The following is a 21,106-nucleotide window of genomic DNA, read 5'->3' as shown; positions in this document are numbered from 1 at the left end:
CCCCTCTAGCTCGAAGGGTAGGGTTCTTGTTCTATTCTTTGCCTTGTGTTATCTTGACTAATCTTTTCTTGGATTTGACTCTTCTGCTCGTCCTTACGCAGACGAAGATATGGACTTGAAGAATGCCTTCAAATCTGGAGGGACCGGAACTGGACCCGTTGTCAAGAAGGTAAGAATATCAAAGAAAAGCACCTCCGGAGCCGGAGTTGCCACTGGTCCCTTGTAAAGGATAAATGTGCCAGCTCCACTCAAAAATAGCACCACCAAAAGCAACCGCCAGCTCAAGTAATTGCAAATACCATTCATGAAGTTCCTCATCCTCATCCTCGCGAACCTGCTCAGATTCCTCAAGTTATTCAGGGGGAGGCCCCATTTGCTCAACTCCCAAACACACAACTCCCAAACTTGTAGCTCCCAGCCATGCCGCTCAAGGTAGCCAGGATCCCGAAAGCACTTCGTGGAACCCTCCATGACATGGAAAATAACATGGTGGGTCATGCCAACCAAGTGAATGTCAAGGACCTGAGGGCCATAAAGGAGAATTCCCAATGGAACGTCCTAGAGTCAGCCTTGGGAATGAATCTGACTGTGAGTTATCCTCCTCCTTAATACATTCCTTTTTTTATTTTTATTTTCACGAGCTAATACTGCTATGTATTTTTCTTTTGTTGTCTTGTTTAGCTCAAATCTGCGACATCGCTTGGATCCAAGCTCAAAGAGATGAGGTCAGGGCCGCTCTGGTGTTATCCCAAGACAATAAGCAAATCTCAAAGGAACAAGTCATTGAACTGAGCCAGTGCCGAGACCAGCTGTCAGTCGAGGTCAGCAACCTCAACAAGAAATTTGAGGAAGTCAATGTGCTCAAAAAGAAACTATTCAGGGTCGAAGGGAAAGCTAAGCAGGATGCCGAGAAGGCAAAGCAGGATGTTTTCGAGGAAACGAATGCTCTAGAGGAGATGTTATACCAATGTTGGGCATACAACCAGAAATAAGATCTCTCATTACGGATGCTGAGCTTTGGGGGTGTTACCTTACCAAGTTCCAAAGTCAACTCTCGCAAGAGCCCTTCGAGATCGTGGAGGCTTTTGGAGCTGCTGAAGGGGGCGATGATGAGGTGACATCACAAGGGAAAGTTATTGGAGCTCAGTGATGTTTACGACGTCCTCATCCTTCATCTTTTTAGGTTTTATTTCGGGTTCTTCGAACCCATTGTAATTAAGCTTTCAAAAGCTGAGACAATTGCCTTCGGGCTCAGCTCGAGGTTAATTCTCCTCGTGCTATTCATATACTTGCGTTAGTACATGTTCATTAATTTCTGATCTGTTTTTGTTCCCCTTAACGTGTTATCTTGCAATGCTTATGAACTTTGAGTCCTTATACATTTGCAATCATAAAGGTTATCTTCAAATCGAGATAAACGCATAAAGGCTCGATCAGTTAATTATGGTCGATGACCTGGTTATATCGAGGAATTTTCTCACCTAATAGCATTATACCTATTAGGAATCAGGCCTCGGACTTGGTTATATCTAGGAGTTTGTTCACCTAATAGTGTTATACCTGTTAAGAATCAGGCCTCGGATTTGGTTATATCCAGGAATTTGTTCACCTAATAGCGTTATACCTATTAGGAATCATTCTTGGACCTAGTTACATCCAGGATTCTTCCTAGTCAAATTCTAGTTTTTGTTTCTTTGAATTTTCTTAACTTAGTTCATATTCGGAATTTCTTTGAAAATTCAAGCTTTAAAATCTGTAAAATTATCAATTTTCTAAATTCTAAATTGAAAAAACTTATCAAATTTTGCCGAATATTTAAAAGATTATGGAGGGTTATATGCCCCCAAGCGATCAGAATTTATAAGTATTCTAGGTCGCTTTTACAAAATATGCACGAGATGCATTACAAAAAAAATGAGAACTTTGGTACCTCGTTTAAATTACACTGCAACCTTATATTATTCAAATTCTAAAAAATAACAATGGCTTTTATAAATAAGCCTTACAAGAAAGAACTACTAAAAACATAAAAATCTAACAAAGCCTTCCTATTATTGGTAGTATTTTTTGAGATGTAGAACATTCCAGGTCTGTGGGACCAACTCTCCACTTAATCGAGCTATTTTGAAGATTCCTTCATGCAAGATTTCCTCGATCTGGTAGTTTCTTTCCTAGTTCGGTCCCAATACACCATCCTCAGGATCTTTGTTCGCCAAAAATACCCTTTGGAGCACTAAATTGCCTAGTTCGAGAGTTTTTCCTTTGAATTTCGAGTTAAAATAGTGAGCGATCCTCTACTGATAATGGTCGAGGTGTAACTATGACTCCTCCCATTTTTCCTTGATCAAATCCAGAGATGCATTAAGCAAGTCGTGGTTTCGATCCTGACCAAAGGATTTTTGTCTATGTGACATCACTAGTGCCTCAATTGGGAGCATAGCCTCACTCCCAAAGTTTAAAGAGAAGGGAGTGTGCCCTATGGAGGTGCGATGTGAGGTTCTATAGGCCCAAAGTACTTGCGGGAGCTTCTTGAGTCATAATTCCTTAGCTTCATCTAGTCGCTTCTTTAAGCTTGCCTTTAGGGTTTTATTTACATCCTCGACTTGCCCATCAGCTTGCGGATACGCCATTGAAGAAAAACTCTTGGCTGTGTCGTACTTCTCACAAAATTTGTGAAAAGATCACTATCAAACTGGGTTCTGTTATCAGACAAAATCTTCTTTGGGTGTCCAAAATGGCATATGATGTCCTTCATGACGAAATCCAGAACTCTCTTTGAGGTTATGGTTGCTAGAGGCTCGACCTCTACCCACTTTGTAAAGTAGTCTATGGTGACAACTATATAGCGAACTCCTCCTTTTCCAGTAGCGAACCAATCAAGTTGATCCCCCATGTTGCAAATGGCCAAGGAGATGAAATCATGGTTAGCTCCATGGGTTCTGCTTAAGCAATTGTGGCAAAGCGTTGACACTTATCACATTTTTGAACGTATGAGGTCGAGTCTTTTTTTAGCATAGGCCAAAAATAGCCCTGCCTCAATATCTTTAGAGCCAGGTCTTGCCGCCCAGCGTGGTATCCACAAAATCCTTCATGTATCTCACACAGGATAGTCTGTGCTTCCTCGGACATAACATACCATAGGAGAGGTATCGAATGCCCTCATTAGTATATAATTTCCTCAACCATAACATACTGCGAATCTTGATATAACAATTTTCTTGCATCCTTTTGGTCATTTGGTAGCTTATCGATTATGAGGTATTCTACTATGGGGGTTATCCAGGTCATTTTGGTGTCTATCACTCCGACCTCAACCGGATCTTCCATTATGCTTAGTTGTTCTAAGAAATCCACTGGGACTACATTTAACATTTTCCGCCTCTTTGGTGGTGGCCAGTCAGGCTAAGCATCAACATTTGAATTCTGCTCACAGGGTACCTACTCAATGGAGCATAACTCAAACTCAAACAACTCATCTTTAACCTTAGCTAGATAAGCTGCCATTTTGATACCTGGAGCTTGATACTCCCTCAATATCTGATTAACGATGAGTTGGGAATCACTGTAACATTGGATCCCCTTTGCTTTCAGTTATTTTGCCACTCGTATTCCCGCCAATAGAGCCTTGTACTCTGTTTCATTGTTGGATGCTTCAAAACCGAACCTCGGGGCTATATGTAATCGATCTCCCTCAGGTGAGATCAGAATTATCCTAGCCTTAGATTCATTCTCATTAGATGATCCATCAACAAAGAGTGTCCACAACTCTTGCACTGGTTCTCTCATTGGCTCGTTCTGGAAACCTGTGCATTCTGCCACAAAATCAGTGAGCGCTTGACTCTTGATTAATGTGTGTTGTTTATATAATATCTCAAACTGACTGAGTTCGATGGCCCACTTAAGCAAACATCCGGATGCTTCAAGTTTTTGCAAGACCTGCCTTAAAGGTTGATCGATTAACACGTGGACTGTGTGAGAGTGGAAATATGGCCTGAATTTTCTCGAGGCCAAGATCAAGCAGAACGCGAGTTTTTCTATTAAAGGGTGCCTGTATTCAGCTCCCAGGAACCTTTGGCTCACGTAGTACATCAGTTTCTGCACTCGATTTTCTTCTTGAACTAATACAGTGTTGACTGCATTTTCTGTCACAACTCGGTATAAGAACAAACATTCTCCAGTTGCTGGTTTTGATAATATGAGGGGTTAAGCCAGGTGAGTTTTTAGATGCTGAAATGCTTGCTCGCATTCTTGGGTCCACTCAACCTTTTTGTTTCCCTTGAGCAAGTTGTAGAATGGGAGACACTTGTCAATTGATTTCAAAATGAAGCGGTTTAGAGCCACCACCTTTCTAGTTAAGCTCTATACTTCTTTACGCAACCTAGGCAAAGTCATTTCTAATAGCAATCTGATCTTCTCTGGGTTCGCCTCTATCCCTCTTTTGTTGACTATGAACCCCAAACATTTTCCCAAGGAAACCCAAAAGGTCCACTTCTATGGATTTAGCTTCATGTAATACTTCCTTAGCACGCCAAGACATTCTTCTAGGTCGGATACATAGTTGTTGGAAGTCTTTGATTTAACGATCATGTCATCGACATACACTTCCATGTTTCCCCGATCTGGTTAACGAAAATTTTGTTGACTAGTTGTTGGTACGTTGCACAAGTATTCTTCAACCCAAATGGCATAACCTTGTAGCAATTTACTTTATGCTCAATCATGAAGCTAGTGTGCTCTTGGTCTGCAGGGTTCATCGCGATCTGGTTATATCCAGAATATGCGTCCATGAAAGACATGAGCTTGTGACCAGCTATTGCGTCTACCAACTGATCAATTTGAGGTAGTGGGAAACAATCCTTAGGACAAGCCTTATTGAGGTCGGAGAAGTCAATGCAAGTTCTCCAATTTCCATTGGGCTTCGGGACCAAAACAGGGTTAGCAATCCAAGTCAGATATTTTGCTTCTCTTATGAACCCACACTTAAGTAAGTGATCTACTTATACTTCTAAAGCTTTTGATCATGTCTTACCAAAAGCCTTTGTTTCTGTACCTTTGCAATGCTAACATTCTCTCATAGTGAGTTAATGTCCTCTTACAGTACATATACCCGAGTTCTAGGGAACTTCATTACTAGATGTCAAATTGAGGTTATAGCTTCAAAATTCATTAGCATGGGTCATCCCAAAATTGCGTTGTATGCAGCTGGGCAATCGATTACAACAAATTCGAGCATTTTAGCAACAACTCGCATATCATCTCCCAGTTTCACTACAAGCCTGATCGTCCCTATGGCTGTTGTTCCTTCTCCTGAGAATCTGTATAGGGTCATTGAGGTCACTTTAAGATCGGCTACAGATAGCCCCATCTTTTCTAGGGAGGACCTGAATAGCACATTTACAAAGCTCCCATTAATAATTAGTATTCTACGTACTCTTCGGTTGGCGAGCTGGACGGTTATCACCAGTGGATCATTATGCGGGAATTGGATGTGGCTAGTGTCCTTTTCCATGAAAATGATTGGTTGTTTGTCCAACTGCTATTTTTTTGACAACCTTTGCTCCGGAACGAGCTCAGAGCCATTGTGGGTTTTGAGCACTTGTATTTACCTCTTATGGGCCCCATTACTCGTGCCCGCCAAATGAGGTCCTCCGGTAAAAGTGGCTCTATCCCTCCCTTATATAGAGGAGGGGTGTTCTGATTTCCATGATTTGGTTGAGCATGGGGTTGATTGACCAGATTTTCCTCAGCTAGTTGAATGTTTTTCTTCTCATGCTCATTGGGAACTACTCTGTTTTGGGAATATTGGGCAAACGTTCTAGCCCGGATGAGAGTCTCAATCTCATATTTTAGCCGATGGCAATCATCAGTGTTGTGGCCGATGTCACTGTGATGTCGACAGAATTTGGCGGGGTCTCTCATCGCCCTCTGGTGCGCAGGGGCTCCAGTTTCTTCCATGGAAGGCGATTAGATTTTTCCAGAAATATACGCTCTCGTGTATCTGTCATGTCGGTATAGGCGGTGTAGATGGATTTGTAGTTTTCACCGGGCTTATTCTTTTTAGTGTTATTCTGGTTGCCCTCACTAGTCCCCTTATGCTTATTACTCTCTGCCTGGTTATTCTGGGTAGTGGGCTAAGTCGTAGCTGCATTCCTAAGCTCAGCCAGGAATTCATCTACACTCTTAACTCATTTTCGATGGAGTTATTTCCATAAATCACCTCCTACTATGAGCTTGGAGCTGTCATCAGCAACCCTAGCTCATGCTGCTGCATTGGTAAACCAATTTTGATATGCCTTCAGGGACTCACTGAGTTGTTGTTTGATGTTGGCCAGTGAGTTGGCTTCAACACAAGCTTCCTTCACAGCTTAGAACTGCCTCTTAAACTAGGGAGACAATTTCTTCCACAAGGTGATTGAATGTTTCTAGTACTTATTGAACCACAACTTGGTTGATCCAGTCAGTGTTGCAAGGAATAAGATACATCTTAAGTATAACTCGACATTGTGGGCCATCATTAACGTGTTGAAGGTCCATAGGTGATTGGACGGGTCGGTGTTTCCATTATATGTGGGCATGGTTGGCATCCTAAAGCCAATAGGATATAGAACTGCCGCAATGTTAGGAGTAAAATGCTCGAGCTCTTCATGGGAATCACAATCATCGACTCATTTTCCATATAGGAGTTTCTTCATCTATTCTTCCATTAGGGTCAGCCACTCAAGGGTTGGATCCTTGGTGTCTAAGGTTATTTGGGAGTTCATATCAGCCCTATCCAATTTTACACGTTAGATGGGTTATCACCTGTCCAAGCTTGAGCTTGGTTAGGTGGGACATTCCCATTGTCATGTACAATAGATAGATCTCCCATGGCCTGAGTGTAACTCAAATCATCGTGGCAATCTGGACGCCCTCTTTGTGAGTTCAGATGATCATGCAGGTTGGAATGTGGGTCGGAGCGAAGGTTTTCTGTAGAGCTTAACTGCTTCCTCGGGTCGCTCTCATGCCTGCCTTCAACTTGGCTCTCTGTCCAGTAGCTTCCATCCACAAAGCTTACAACTCATGGCTAGGATCGAGGACCTTGATTATTAGTGCGAGACCATGGGATATAAATGTCCTCTAAGGGAGAAGGATTTATCCTTCTATCCCCTCTAGCTAGAGCATTCCTCTATGTGCGAGGTGGCGTTGGATGCTGAATTGGCGATGGAGGATGCCTTATCGGCGAAGCTATCCTTGTTCCATCAGGATGCACTAGATTAGCTCGTCATTGGTCTACTCTAATTTCCCAGGTTGGAGGCAATGCCGGTTCATTTCTCTGTGTAGGAGGTTCTGGCCGCGATAAGGATGGATTTGTTGGGATGTCTCTTCTGCTCGAATCGGTCCCAGCTCGCCTTGTTTGGCCAGACTGGTTCCTGGGAGTGTGAGATGAATGATTGTTCTTGTGAGGGTTGGTAGGTTGAGCATTCTGTGGGATCCGTTCAGAAGGTACGGAACTTGGGATCGCAGTTTGAACAAATCAACTAACATGAAGTCGATAATTCTAGTGAGGATTGGCAGGTTGAGTATTTCGCTCAATCCGCTCAGAAGGTATGGAGCTCGGAGTTGTAGTTCTGACAGAGCAGCTAAGATTGGTGAGTATATGATTCCTGTGGGACCTATGGGACCTACTTTGCCTCCTTCCGATGTTAACATCAGTTGCAAGAGGGAGCAATCGAGCCAAGATCTCCTCAATCTACTTGTTAGCCTGGGCAAGATGGTTCCTTAACTGGGATTTTTCCATCTCGATGGTTGTCAAGTACCCAGGATGGGGATTTGGTGGGAGTGAGGCTGAGCTCCTAGCATCGTCTTGGTCCACATGCTGTTTTTCAGGATGGAGTTATGCAGATGAGCCTTCTCTAGTGGGGATGGCCTCACGATGAGCCTCCTGATCATTAGGTTGCTCATCCTCGTTGTCACACATAGATCGGGTGACCACCATGGTGACTGTTAGGTGAAGCTTGTGTGGGGAATTAAGCTTAATATGTTCTCAATGAAAGCACCAATCTGTCGATGCAGTTTTTCACCAACAGTGGAATAAGAAATTTGAAAATAGAGATATTAGGCTTTTGCTAAACCGTAATTTGACAAATAAAAAGTATTAAGAAAACACAAACTTTTTACGTGGTTCAGTGGTTAAAATCCACCTAGTCCACGAGTCACTCTTACTAATCTGCTTAGTTCTCACCGTGAAATTGTTTATGACAATTTCACCAGAGTTTCAATATACAAAATGTTGATCCCCCCTTCTGTCCATTCCCCCCTGTATTTATAGGAAATTCTGCATGGACAGTTTTGGGTAATCGTACATAAATGTGGTAACATACATTTTTGGGTAACATCCCATTTACATAAATACACTAATGACTATTGATTTTATGTCCTTAATATCATATAATAATTACAGAATAATATCTGAGCATTAATGAGCGTATAAGGAATATCCGAGTCTTTTGGGATTCTTCACTATGTGTCATGATCAAGCTTCTGTGAGCTGAACACCTCCTTCGAGCTGGGTGTCGAAAAACTAATCTGAATTGACACAGATCACGTTCAGGGTTTCACAAAGGCAATCTAGATCTTGCGTAGCTCGAACTAAGTTGTTGGCACAATAGGCAATCTGGAGATTATATGGTTGTCATAAGCTATCATGTTTGACTCGATCTGCTCACCCCAGAGTTAGCTAGATGCTTTATCTGTACACATTCTTCATACGCTTGTCTGCCAGTTGTACCCTATGCTGAGTAATTCAGCTCGTATTTTTGGGGTACAACACTCCTGAATGTGGTTCCAATTAATTTCCTGGCAGCACGAAGTATTCAAGAGTTCGAGAGGGTATGCGATGTCATGTACGAAGACACGTGGGTGGGGCCCATTGTGAAGTATATAACCACTGGGGAACTTCACACTGACAAAAACGTAGCCAGAAAAATACGTTTGGATCATTGAAAAGATGCGACAAATGTCAGTGATACACTAACATACCCCGAGCACCCCCCCAACGAGTTGACTCAGATGACTAGTCTGTGGCCCTTCACAGTATGGGGAATCGACTTGTTTGGATCGTTGCCCACGGGCAAAGGGGGCGTCCAGTAGGTTGTGGTAGCTGTCGATTATTGTACCAAATGGGTAGAAGCCAAGCCACTCGCAACAATTACCTCCAACAAATTTTTTGATATTGTGATTAAGAATATCATTTGTTAGTATGGCCTTTTGAGAAAGATAGTATCTGAAAACGGTTTCCAATTTGATAGCAAATTTTCACAGAATTTTATGAACAACACGTAATTCATAAAAGCTTCTCAGTAGTGGCGCACCCCAAGGCGAATGGCCAGGTGGAAGTTGTGAACAAAACACTAAGAACATCTCTAAAAAAGAGACTAAAGCAAGCAAAGGGGGCCTAGCCCGAGGAGTTACCCCAGGTACTTTCTGCCTATCGAACCACTGCTCAGATGTCTACCGGCCACACACCATTCTCCATGGCATACAGGTGTGAGGCCATGCTCCCATTGGAGGTAACTATTCCCACTCATCGACATGCTACCTATGATCCAACGACTAACCATGAGCTACTTCGGGAGTAGTTGGATATGGTCATAGAATATCGTGAGCTATCATAGCTTCCAGTCGCTTCATACCAGCAAAAGGTCGCTCTATACTACAACTCCAAGGAAGATAGGAATTTCTCAGTGGGAGACCTCGTCCTTAGACGAGTGTTTTTGGCTACCAAAGACCCAGGAGTGGGAGTGCTGGGCCCCAACTGGGAAGGACCGTACCAGGTCAAACAAACCAAGAACATACAAGTAGGCCAGACTAAATGGAAAACTGATACCACATGCCTGGAGTACAAGCACCTTGGCCAGTATTACTAGTAAAAATTTGAGTAAAACACTTGTACTATTTTTATTTCTCGCTTTTAACTTTTTTCAATTTTGATATGTAGTGATCAATGATTAAAAGTTAATGAAAATCATGTAGTCCTAAAACACGATACGAGGTATTTCATGAATATTTTGCTTAAATTACGCATCAATAATGGCACCGCATGTGACTCGCCCGAACACCCATTACAAGTGACTATAGATTGATAATCTCCAGTCACTTGGGGACAAATGAATAGGGCTTGAATCATTTGGAAGTGACAGTTCTAGCAGACAAGACCTAAGCGATATTTAGTTAAAAGACACCTAAAACGGGTGCCTTAGAATATTTCGAATCCTAGTGTCGACAATAGGTGTGTTAAATCTTAAACATGGACTCCGACCACCGTCTGTCTGGGACTATGACACCGTAGGACTTGAAGTCAACGCGAAAGGCAACAGACCAAAGTTTTGATTCTTAGGTCAACTCAAATAAGATGAACCTGAAAAGGGTACATTAGGGTTTAGAAAAGAATTCATTAAAGCTAATAAAAATTAAGTAAGGGTACTACAAGACCTAAGCGCATCCCGGGGCCTTAGTGTCAGACAAATAAGTACACGAAAACTCAAAATATACATAAAGGTGCTAACCTAGGCTTGGAGTGTAGCCATATACGCAAAAAGAAACCTAGTAAAATTAGATGCGACAAAAGCTGCAATGCTAATGGTTGCTTGAATACTTAAAAGTGGTAAGTGTAAAGTTGCCTAACACCTAAACTTAGTCAAGCTACAAAGATATCAGCCTACACCACAGGAGCTTAAGAGCATTGCGAAGCCTCAATGCAAAAATTGTGTGTGTAAAAATCATGAGAAGTAATTGGCTAAGTTAAAAGAAATATACATGTAATGAGTTATATATTACATCGTAATTTACATACGAAGGACTCGAGAGTGTGAGCAGTGTCAAGTTTGAAGTCCAAAGCCCCGAAGAACTATAACACATAATATATATACAAAATATGGATAAAAAATTTGTGGCGGTAGCCCATTATCAATAGCAGGAGCATCAGAGGATCCGGGGGCAACTCGGCAACCATGACAACGACATTCTTGGGATCAGTAGCTCCGGGAGTAGTCAGGACACTATTTTCTCAAGCCTCCTCGATCTTCAAGTTCTCTTCATAGAGACCTCGAACATAGGCATTGTCATCTCCCTGGTAGCTTAGGTCCAAGTTTGGGCTACAGAGCCACGCGTTGAAAATAACATTCATACCGATTGAGTTGGACTTCTCATGATACTTTGCGACCTCTGACTAGGTCTCCTTGATTACTTGGGCCACCCGAGCTACTTGGGCATCGATCCTTGCCTTTAATGTCATCTCTTGGTGGATGAGATCAACTTTATCCTTCTCAAGAGAAATAATTCTATTATGAGCCTTGGCAAGCTCCTTTTTCGGCAGCCTCGTGAAGAGTTTTCTCATCGTTATTGGTAATCTTCTCTCGAGCCAAAGCAAACTCCTTCTCGGTAGTCTCCCAACGAGTTTTTTCGTCATCTCGTGCATGCTTAGCTTCAACAAGATTCTAGGCTAGTTTCTTTGCCTCGTCGAGAGAATGAATATCGTTACCCTTCAGTTTGGCCAGCTCCTCTTCAGCCTTGTTCAATAAGGCAGTGTAGTTTTGGAGCTCCTCGTGAAGACGTTGGGTGTCCCATATCAACCCTTTCACAGCCTCACTTTTTTGGATAGTGAGGAGGGCTATCTACAAAAATAATGAGCAATACAAGTGAGTAGTAGATGTGATAAAGAAAAAAGCCAAAGTATAGTATAAGTCAAGGATAACTTACCAGAACTTATGTTACTGACAAGCCTTTAGAAAGGTGGGCAATGATCTGCTCCCTCAGCTAAGCCCATTTCCGAGGAGGTATACTCCCCATAATGTCTCCCATTGTCGCTAACACTTCAACGACCAGGGGCAACCTCATCCCCAAGGTTTCGAAGGTATTCCTTGAAGCCAGCGTAGGTTGAGGCCTCCGAATTGTCCCGATTAGGCTTGAAGGAGGTTGCGCTCGGTGCCCCCATCTGGGTAACATCCCAACGAGGCCACCAAGGAAGGTGTCGACTCCTCGACGAGGGCCTTGCCACGTTGTGCTGCCCTTTCGAAGACATCCTAGCCCCGGGAAGCCATCTTATTTCTACCAGACACAAATGAGGAGGGGCGTCCACATCCTTGCGAGGCCCCACGTTCAGGACTGAGCTCATTGTCAAGGACAAAATCTCACAAACAAAAATGGTTAGTTCGGCAACCCGAGCAACTGCAGGAGCGTTGGGAGTGGTGACTCTCATTTTCTTCTAGGCCTCCAAGGGCTCGCTAGCCTGTTTCCTTTTTCGGGTCTCCAGGGTTGCCTTCTTCTTATAGAAGATCAAGCAATCAAAGTTCATCTGGCTTGAAAATAGTAAAAGGCAAAGATTATTCGGACGAGGATGAGACAAAAGAAAAGTGAAATGTGAAAAAAAAAATATTGCTAGGAGATCGTCATCACACCATCAAGGATCTCTTCGGCCACCTAGAACCTCTCACGGGTCAAATTCCCTCGCAGAACCTCCAACCTGTCATCACATTATGAAGAGACCAACTCCCCGACTGTCCTCTTCATGGCGTCGAGAAGTAAACTCAACTCTAGGCCCATGTTGGTGTTGTACTCGTCAAATCTTCGGGCTCGCATGGCAATAAGTTGGTTGACTACAACTATTCCTGCGAGATCCCCAAGATAGTGGTGATGAACCACCGCATAGACACGGTCAAGATAGTCAAAATATTACTCCCACAACCAACGATGATCAACGTACCCATATCAATGTAGAGAAGGCATAAAAGAGGAATGCCTCAGACTGTGACTCTCGTCGACAGTCCGAGGAACAAAAATAGAGATTTCCTCACCTTGGTTTTCAGCTTCGAGTTGTCTCAAGGTACGTAGGCAATGGGTAGCACATTGGACGCAAACAACTTTGAACGCCCCATCGACCTCATCGCCCAGCTTAATCTGGGGCTCGGAAGCATTCCCCTCGAGCTCCCAAGTGGTGGGGACAACCATCCCCAAATTAAAGGCCTCCTCCTCAGCACTCAACAGAGGGAACTATCGGGAGTTCTCAACAAACTCGTCAAAATTCTCTTCCAAGGGTCTTAGGCATGGTGCCTCCAACTCAAGAGGCTCATCGACCACCACGATGGGGAAGATACGCCTCTACCTTCAATGCAGGTTGACTATCCCTGTCATGTCGAGACGGTCCACCCTTTGCTCTGCTCTATGAGTCCCACCTCCCTCAGTCGAGCAGTGGTAGTCAGCAACACAATATCCCTCTCTTCATGAGAGAGGACATGAATTGCTTCAGCCCTGACCAAATATTTTTTCTTCTGGGTAAGCCTTGAGTATTGACCTATGAAGGAGAAAATTGGAGGGTACGGAAAGGAAAGGCCGATACAATAATGAATAAGAGAATAAAGAGGTACGATTACTTAACGACTCGATTGAAGGCCAAACAGAGTCGGTGGTTGTTATGGGTGTTGAAGCCCGTTGTGAAGAAAAATGGATTCTCAGGGTTTGTTCTCGTTGTGATGGAGGATTCAATAGGGAGATACCCACTTGGTTAACTAGTAGAAGTCGTCTTCCTCCCGACCGCCCTTCTTGGGGGCTGCTTTCAGCTGAAAGTGGTAGTGGAGCTCTTTGGGGCTCGGGAGAACACAGTTCCTTTCCTTGCATGAAACATAAAACACCGACAATAGTCGCTAGACGTTGGCAATAAGCTGGAAGTGTGAATCTGCATCCACACCAGAATATCGATGAAATATTGGTGGAGTGGAAGGGTCGCCTTGGCTTCTAGGTGGGCTTGGCTCCATGCTGAGAACCTGTTGTAAGCATAACAGGCCCTCTCTGACCTGTTGGGGATCCTATTGATGAAGTGGTTGGAGGAGATCCCATAATGCTCCTCGATAGCTCCAAGCACGTCCACAGAGGTCAGTTTTGAGACTACATTTTCTGAGTCGAAGTGGGTGGCTCGAAGAGGAGACTTCCAAGGGTCTAACACAGGCCCCATGGGCCGTAGAGCAGCTGAAGGCCCTGCTCGAGATGGTGGAACTTGAGTCATTGGGCCAGGAAGCCCCACGGTAACCCCAGGTTAAGAAGAAGGTAGGTCATATGTTGAGACATTTTGGGTGCAGTCAACGAACCACCGATGCCTTCCTTGAACTCGCGAGTTATGGTCTCCCTTGAAATGGCTAAGCTTTCGTGCTCCCGACTCTCCCTTTGCAAGCAAAGGTTTCTGGATAAGGGAGACTCCTTGGCAGCTAGTTGCTCTGGCTCATCGCGAAGCAATGATAAAAATTTGGAGTCAAAGGAGTGATACCCGAGTGAGTTCAACTCTTCGAGTTCGGGGTAACGGGATATTTGAAACAAAGACGAGCAGTTAAGCACCTAGTCAAAGAAGACAACACCAAGGTACGCCAATCGATACAAAAGAAAGGGTACTGCTCGTGGAGGGCTAGAAGAAAAAAAAAAGAAAATCCCATAAAGGGGAGGCAAACCCTAGAAATCCCTAATTCCAGAAACTTTAAACAGATACCAAATAAAAACTAAACCTAAGGCAAGTCTACATTAGCACCTAACGACATGTGGCAATGCGAGAGGCAGGCTTCCTGAGAAGTTCTTGAAGGGGAGACTACCTGGCAACATGCAAGCAACATACTATTTTCTAAGTCCCCGAGGTGAGGCCCCAGGATCCTTTGCAGGCTCCTGATGCATAACCCCTCGGGGGAGTATCGAGGTTAGACCCTTATGTGGCAACTCCTCGGAGGGTCGAGAAGTCTCCATAATTTCTTCCTGAGATTCTTGGAGATTCGAGGGACCACTTTAACAGAGAGTGGTCCTAGGCGTCCTTTACGTTAGGATTGCAGGACCACCTACTTTTTAGGCTATGAAACTACCTCATTAGGCCTATGGACAGGCAACACGTGTAATGTGACTATCAAGGTAATCATAAGAGGGTCATTTTTAAGGATCTGAAACCCTAGTTTTTTTACTCTTGATTACCTTGAAGCAAGACAAGCATCTGGCCAAGATGTAAACCCTAAAAAGCTTGTAATTCTGACAAGCTTTCTATAATACAAGTGACTCGTGGATTAGGCCGTGTTAACGGCTGAATCACGTAAAAATCTATTGTGTCATTTATTTCTTTTTATCAGCTCTTCTTATTATTTTATTGAGTTGACAAAAATTTGGGTCAACAATGTTTTCTTGTTTAATGAAAAAGTTGACATTATAATCACTTGGTAAAATCTTTGAAAATAGAGTTTTCACATATGTGTATATTTATTTTATATATGATTCAAAATCTCTATTTTTATTTGTTAACTATATTTTTATAATTTTTGGTACTCTAGTTAAAAATAACTAGACTATTAACAAAGTTTTTGTTTTTAACTACTCGAAATATATGATGTGTCAAAAAATAATTAAATAAAAAAATTAAACTAATAAAATGCTTTAGAGAGAGAGAAATATACCGGTTGGCCAATAAGAATCCCATTTTTTTCACCTGTGAAATAAAAATTACCCAAGAAATGAAAACCATATTTAAAATTATAATATTAAAAATCAAACAAGTAATTAGACTATAGAACTTACTAGAGATTATAATATGGGCATCAGTTGAATAACTAAGATTGAGAGTGGTTGGGTAAGTAGAAGCGTCTTCTACATACATTGTTGTATAATAGTTTAAACCAACAAAGTCCACAGACCCTTTTATAATGGTAGATTCTTCTTTAGTAAATTTGGGCAATCGATTTCTTACTAACAATCGCATGGTCTTTGGGTATCCTCCCATCATGATTGGATCCAAAATCCTATTTATTAATTAGTAAGACAATCCAATCCATTATAGTAATCTTGATCACTACTACAAATATTAGTCAACACATAATATTTAGTACATTGCTTATATAGTTATATGCTTTCATTAACAATTAATATGTGCTAGAATATAGTGATAAAAAAAAATTAAATGGAGTGTGGATGAATTGTAATTTGTAATTTTACCATCCGATTGAAAAATCAAGAGCTCTAAAGGTAGCCAAGAGATTTTCTGTTGTTTCAAATTTTGGTATCATCCAATGACTCATTACTGTTATCCCAATTACTTCATTTTGAGACACCTGAAACCATTAAGTTAGATGTTTACTTAATAATATTTCAATTGAAAACATTACCATCTAGCTAGTATATATAAAGTTGTATCCTTTTAAGTATTGCATATTTTCTCTTTTCTGTAAAGCAAGTGTAAATATTTGAAAAAATAAAAATAAATAAAAAATTTACAATGAAAAATAATAATTATATATGTCTGGTAGAGTCAACTTGCACAACATCACACCAACACACCAATACAAGTACAAGAATATGGAAGAATGGAATTGTGAGTATATATTGATAACAAGGAACTCAAGAGCCTTGTTCTCTCCCAAAAGGTTACAAAACCTTACGAAAATTCTCCACACATACAAATGACATCCTACACTTATATGTATTTATCACAGTAGTAAAACAATCTCGTCCTACTCTCTTTATACCCAATAATAAGCCAACTCAACAATCCTAAGGCCTAACTAACTTTCCCTATCTGCAAAACTGTTGTGTGATGCTGCCTTGGTGGAAAATGTGGCTTGGCTACTACCTGGTTGCAATGAATGGGCGGTCTATATGTACCCCTGCCCAAAGTCTCGCCTTGTCTTCAAGGTGAAATTCAAGGAGCTAACCTTGAATTGTAGAAAAATCCTCCCCAAGTAGCCTCAATAGCAGGGAGATCCTTCAATTGAATTAGTGCTTATGGTGCGATCTAATGAGTGCTTGGATGAACATTGAGAAAAAGTTCTAGCATCAACTTTCATTCTAAGTCCACAGTATGATAAGGGGATAGGGAAGAAACTATCAACAACAAGGCATGAATTACCAAATGAATGGAGGAGCCGCAAGGGGGAGCTAAAGCTTGTAGGCAGCAGGACCAATACGACCTGCCACTGTGAAGGGGCCAAAATACAGTGGAGTGAGTTTCTTGTTGTGATAAGGACGAAGCTTGACATAAACCATGTCACATATGGCATACTTCACATGTCAATGCTTGTGGTCATCATGACTTTTTCATCTATTGTTGAGCACAGTACAAATTAAATTTGAGCAGATCAAGCACCCCATCATAGGCACACAACTCATGTTCTACAACTGAAACAGTAGTGGGACCATGCTCAAAATGGACCAGAGGTGGTGAGTCATGGTGGTACAAGGCAGTAAAATGAGTCATACCAATAGATGTGTGAAATCAAGTGTTTTACTAGAGTTTCACCCAACGTAGCCAATGAACCCAAAGGTGAGACTTAGAGCTAATAAAAACATGGAAGATAAGTTTCAAGGCAGTTATTTACCACATATGTTTAGCCATCTGGCTAAGAATGGTAAATTGTACTATGCTATAGAGTAGTACCTTGTATATAGAAGAGATCCTTAAAAAAAACTGAGAAATATTTATCCCAACCAAACATGATGGAATGAGGGAGTTCATGTAGTTTAGCCACATCACGAACAAATGTTGTTGCTACAATAGTTGTCGGAAAAGGATGTTGTAAGGGAATAAAATGACCATACTTACTCATATGATCAACCACCAAAATAATGGTGTCAAAACCATTGGAAATATAAAGCCCCTTGATGAAGTCCATGGAAATAACTTCCAAATGATTTGGAATTGGCTAAGTTTTTAATAATCCTACTAGCGACTATGCCAAATACTTGTGTAGCTGACAAATGGTGCATTAAGCCACAAAGTGATAAATGTTATGATGAATGTTAGGATTAGTTAAATACAAAGTCTAAAGTGGTTTTACACGATTTGGTGTAAAACCCTTAATAATTCTCACATAATGGAGGTGTGAAATTTGAGTTTGAGTTGTATGCATTTAAAATTTGTCTTTTGGGGTATAAGATGATACAATGAGGTATTTGTGCATGCCCAAAAAGTTTGTAAGTATTTGGATTATTTAAGGTCACTTTGGGAAGGTTGACCAATCTCTCAGGCGACACGTCGCACGTGCATTCAAAAAAAGCACTAATCATAGCAGGCTCCCAAATCAAGTGGTAAAAATTTTGTGACCACCTGAAGCACACTCAAATCCATTTCTACTTGAGGACAAATTCCCTTTGTATGAATTTTTCCACCCATAATGACAACACAACATAGAAAGTAGTAGAAGTCAAAAGGACACTAATGGGTTTCACAATATCCATAGACACAAAATTATAGATGGTGTCACTATCAATAAGGACAATCATATGGTGGGTTCCAATGTGATCATCTAGTTTCATAGTGTGGGTAAAAGTAATTCCTACCAAAGAATTGAGAGACAGAGTAACTATGGTTTCCTCGCCTATAATATCTATCAATGAGTCCAGCAACGGTGGTGGAAAATTGACAACGGTAGGTGGGTCATCATCCTCAAGAACTAAAGGACATAGAAGGCTTTTTGAGCACAAGTAGCCATAATTCAACTTCTTCTCACATGTAAAATAGACCCCACGAAAGAGACAACCATTGCATTCAGTCTCCAAAATTCAGCATACAATGGAAGCCCCCTTAATTGGCTAGGTGCAAAAGAGGAAGATCAAGAGGTATTCGTTGGGGAGCTTAGGTTAGACAATTTAAAAGTAGCCACTAGTATGGTTTTGAAGGGGAGCGAAGAAACTTGATGAGAAAGTAAGGTGGGGTTGAATGACTTCTCTAAAAAATGACTCAGGCCCATGGCTTGATCCAAAGAGTTGATTGTCACCTTCTACACGTTGGGTTGTCTCTATAATTTGTTCCAAGCCCAATGAATGTAAGATGTTCATTGCCCCTCTAATGTCCTCTTTAAGCCCTTTTACAAAACTCCCTCCAAGATATGGTCTGAACATCAAACACGCGAGAAGCCAAAGACTTAAAGACCAAATGGTACTCTCGAACTGTACTTGTCTGCTTTATCGACAAAAATTCTTCTGATAAAGACCCCACAAACGTAGCTCAAAATCAAGGCAACAAGTACTTCAAGCTAGTCTGAGACATGATCAGGCAACGACAATGTTCCCACTGAAAGTAAGTGAACTTATTTCCCTCAAATCCAATAATAACAATTTATAACTAATACACATCCAACAAACTATTCAACAAAAAATACTTCTCTACCAAAAAAATCCTACCCTCCAGATTGTCACTCAAAAATAGAAGGAGCTCAATTCGTGGAGGTTGGTAATCTCTCCCAAGCAAAGAGGTTTTGAGCAAAAAAGATTCTATGGACCAACCTTCAGCAGAGGCGTCAACATCATTGGTGTGACAAATGCAATCGACACTCAGGACGAAAGAGTCACCAAAATCAGGATGGAGGTCCTTGTTCAATTGGTGATCCAATAGTTTGAGGGTCTTCTCAAGCACAAAAATATGGTCCACACTAGTTTCAAGGAATCAATCTCTTTGGGAAAGTGTTGGACATCACTCTGCATCATACTCGGTTGTTCCTCAAGAGGTTCAACTACTGCCTCAAGCTTTTTAGCCATGGTGGATCGTAGTGTCTTTGATACCAATTGATATAGTCAACCTGCACAATATCACACCGGCGCACCAATACAAGAATATGGCTAAAGGAAATTGTGAGTATATATGGCTTTTTTGGCATAACCTTTACTTATACTTTTATACAATAGAAGAAGAGAAGTAGAAGTTTAAGTTTTTGTAGATACTGTTTATGTGGTCCACTTTAAAAGAGCTTTTAAAATTACAAGAATATGTTTTAATGAAATTAATTATTTCTTTGAGTAGAATAAGGATGAAATAGGAAATCTATTATTAAAAATGGACAAAATTGGAAACTTTACAATTTAGTTAAAACTTAAAACAACCTCCTTTGTTTTTTCAAAAGAGCTTTCTAGAGAAGCTAGTAGAGACTTACTTTTTAAAGAATATCTTATAATCACCTAAAGCACTTTTTTAAATTAACCCAAACACTCCCCCAAAATAACTTTTAGGCTCTAGAAGTGTTTTTAAAGCTATGCCAAACATGCTCATATTGATAACGAGGAATTCAACAACATTGTTCTATCCTAAATGGTTACAAAACCTTGCCAAAATTCTCCACACATGTAAATGACATCCCACCCTTCTATTTATTTCTCACAATGGTAAAACAAGATCACCCTACTCTTTATATACTCAATAATAGCCCAGCTCGACAATCCCAATGCCTAACTAACTTTCCACAACTGCAAAACTACTTTATGATGTTGATTTGGTGGTTTATGTAGGTTGCAACCACCTAGATGTCTATGTGTTGAGATTGGTTAAATATAATGGTTAAGTTGTTTTAAATAGAGAGGTGAAAAATACTTAACAATTTTACTTAAGTTGAAGCGAAATTATGAGTTTTCGTTGTAGGCATCTATAATTGACATTTTTGGGTCTAAAGTAATACAATAAGGTATCTAAGGATACCCAAAAAGTTTGAGAACATTTGGAGTTGATTTGGTATGAAAACGGTCCTTAGGGGTGATACATCGCCTATGGCCATTAAAGCCAGTGGCTGCAACAAGAGACATGTCATCTCTTGGTTGGCGACATGTTGCATGTCACTGGGTAATTAATGTGTTTTTTTAGCTCCAAAACAGTGTCTTTAAGTGATTCTTTCCTATTAGCTAAGCCTAATGACAGTGCCTAAACTATAAAATGGGTCTTTAGAGTTGTGAAGCCTTGATCACATTTTTAACTCCCTCTCTCTCTCTCTCTCTCTAATCTCACTCTTTCTAACTTCCTGAGAACACTCGTTTTTTCTAAGAAATTTACCAAGAATTTCTTGAATTGTGTGAGCTTCAAAGGCTTGTTTAATCCAATTTCTCATCCATCTTATAGAAGCTTCAAGAAACTTTGGGAATGCTTGGAATGAAGATTTTGGACAACGATACTCCTCGTGTATAAGCCTTGGGTTCTTCATAACAGTTTCTTTTACATAAGATGTTTTTATTTTTGTTTTTTAGTTTCTCATTACTTTTTGTCATTTCTCTTTTGATAGTTCTATTATATTTTATGTGGTGTTTCCATTTATCTAGGTGGTGTAATTTCAGTCTCCATTTTATGTCAATCTCTAAATTT

General features: G+C 41.1%; 1 protein-coding gene across 1 annotated transcript in view; it reads right to left on the bottom strand.

The window, feature by feature from the left end:
- The window catches only part of LOC133801566 (beta-glucosidase 17-like), a gene marked incomplete in the record, with an annotated part of 466,706 nt that overhangs the window by 406,618 nt on the left and 38,982 nt on the right, over positions 1–21,106 (bottom strand). The window contains 3 exon segments of the mRNA XM_062239810.1: positions 15,450–15,481; positions 15,571–15,791; positions 15,985–16,100. Coding sequence (XP_062095794.1) covers positions 15,450–15,481; positions 15,571–15,791; positions 15,985–16,100 — 369 coding nt within the window.

This window comes from Humulus lupulus, chromosome 1 (genome assembly GCF_963169125.1).
Source record: "Humulus lupulus chromosome 1, drHumLupu1.1, whole genome shotgun sequence".
Lineage (NCBI taxonomy): Eukaryota > Viridiplantae > Streptophyta > Magnoliopsida > Rosales > Cannabaceae > Humulus > Humulus lupulus.
This window is presented reverse-complemented; position numbering and strand designations above follow the sequence as displayed.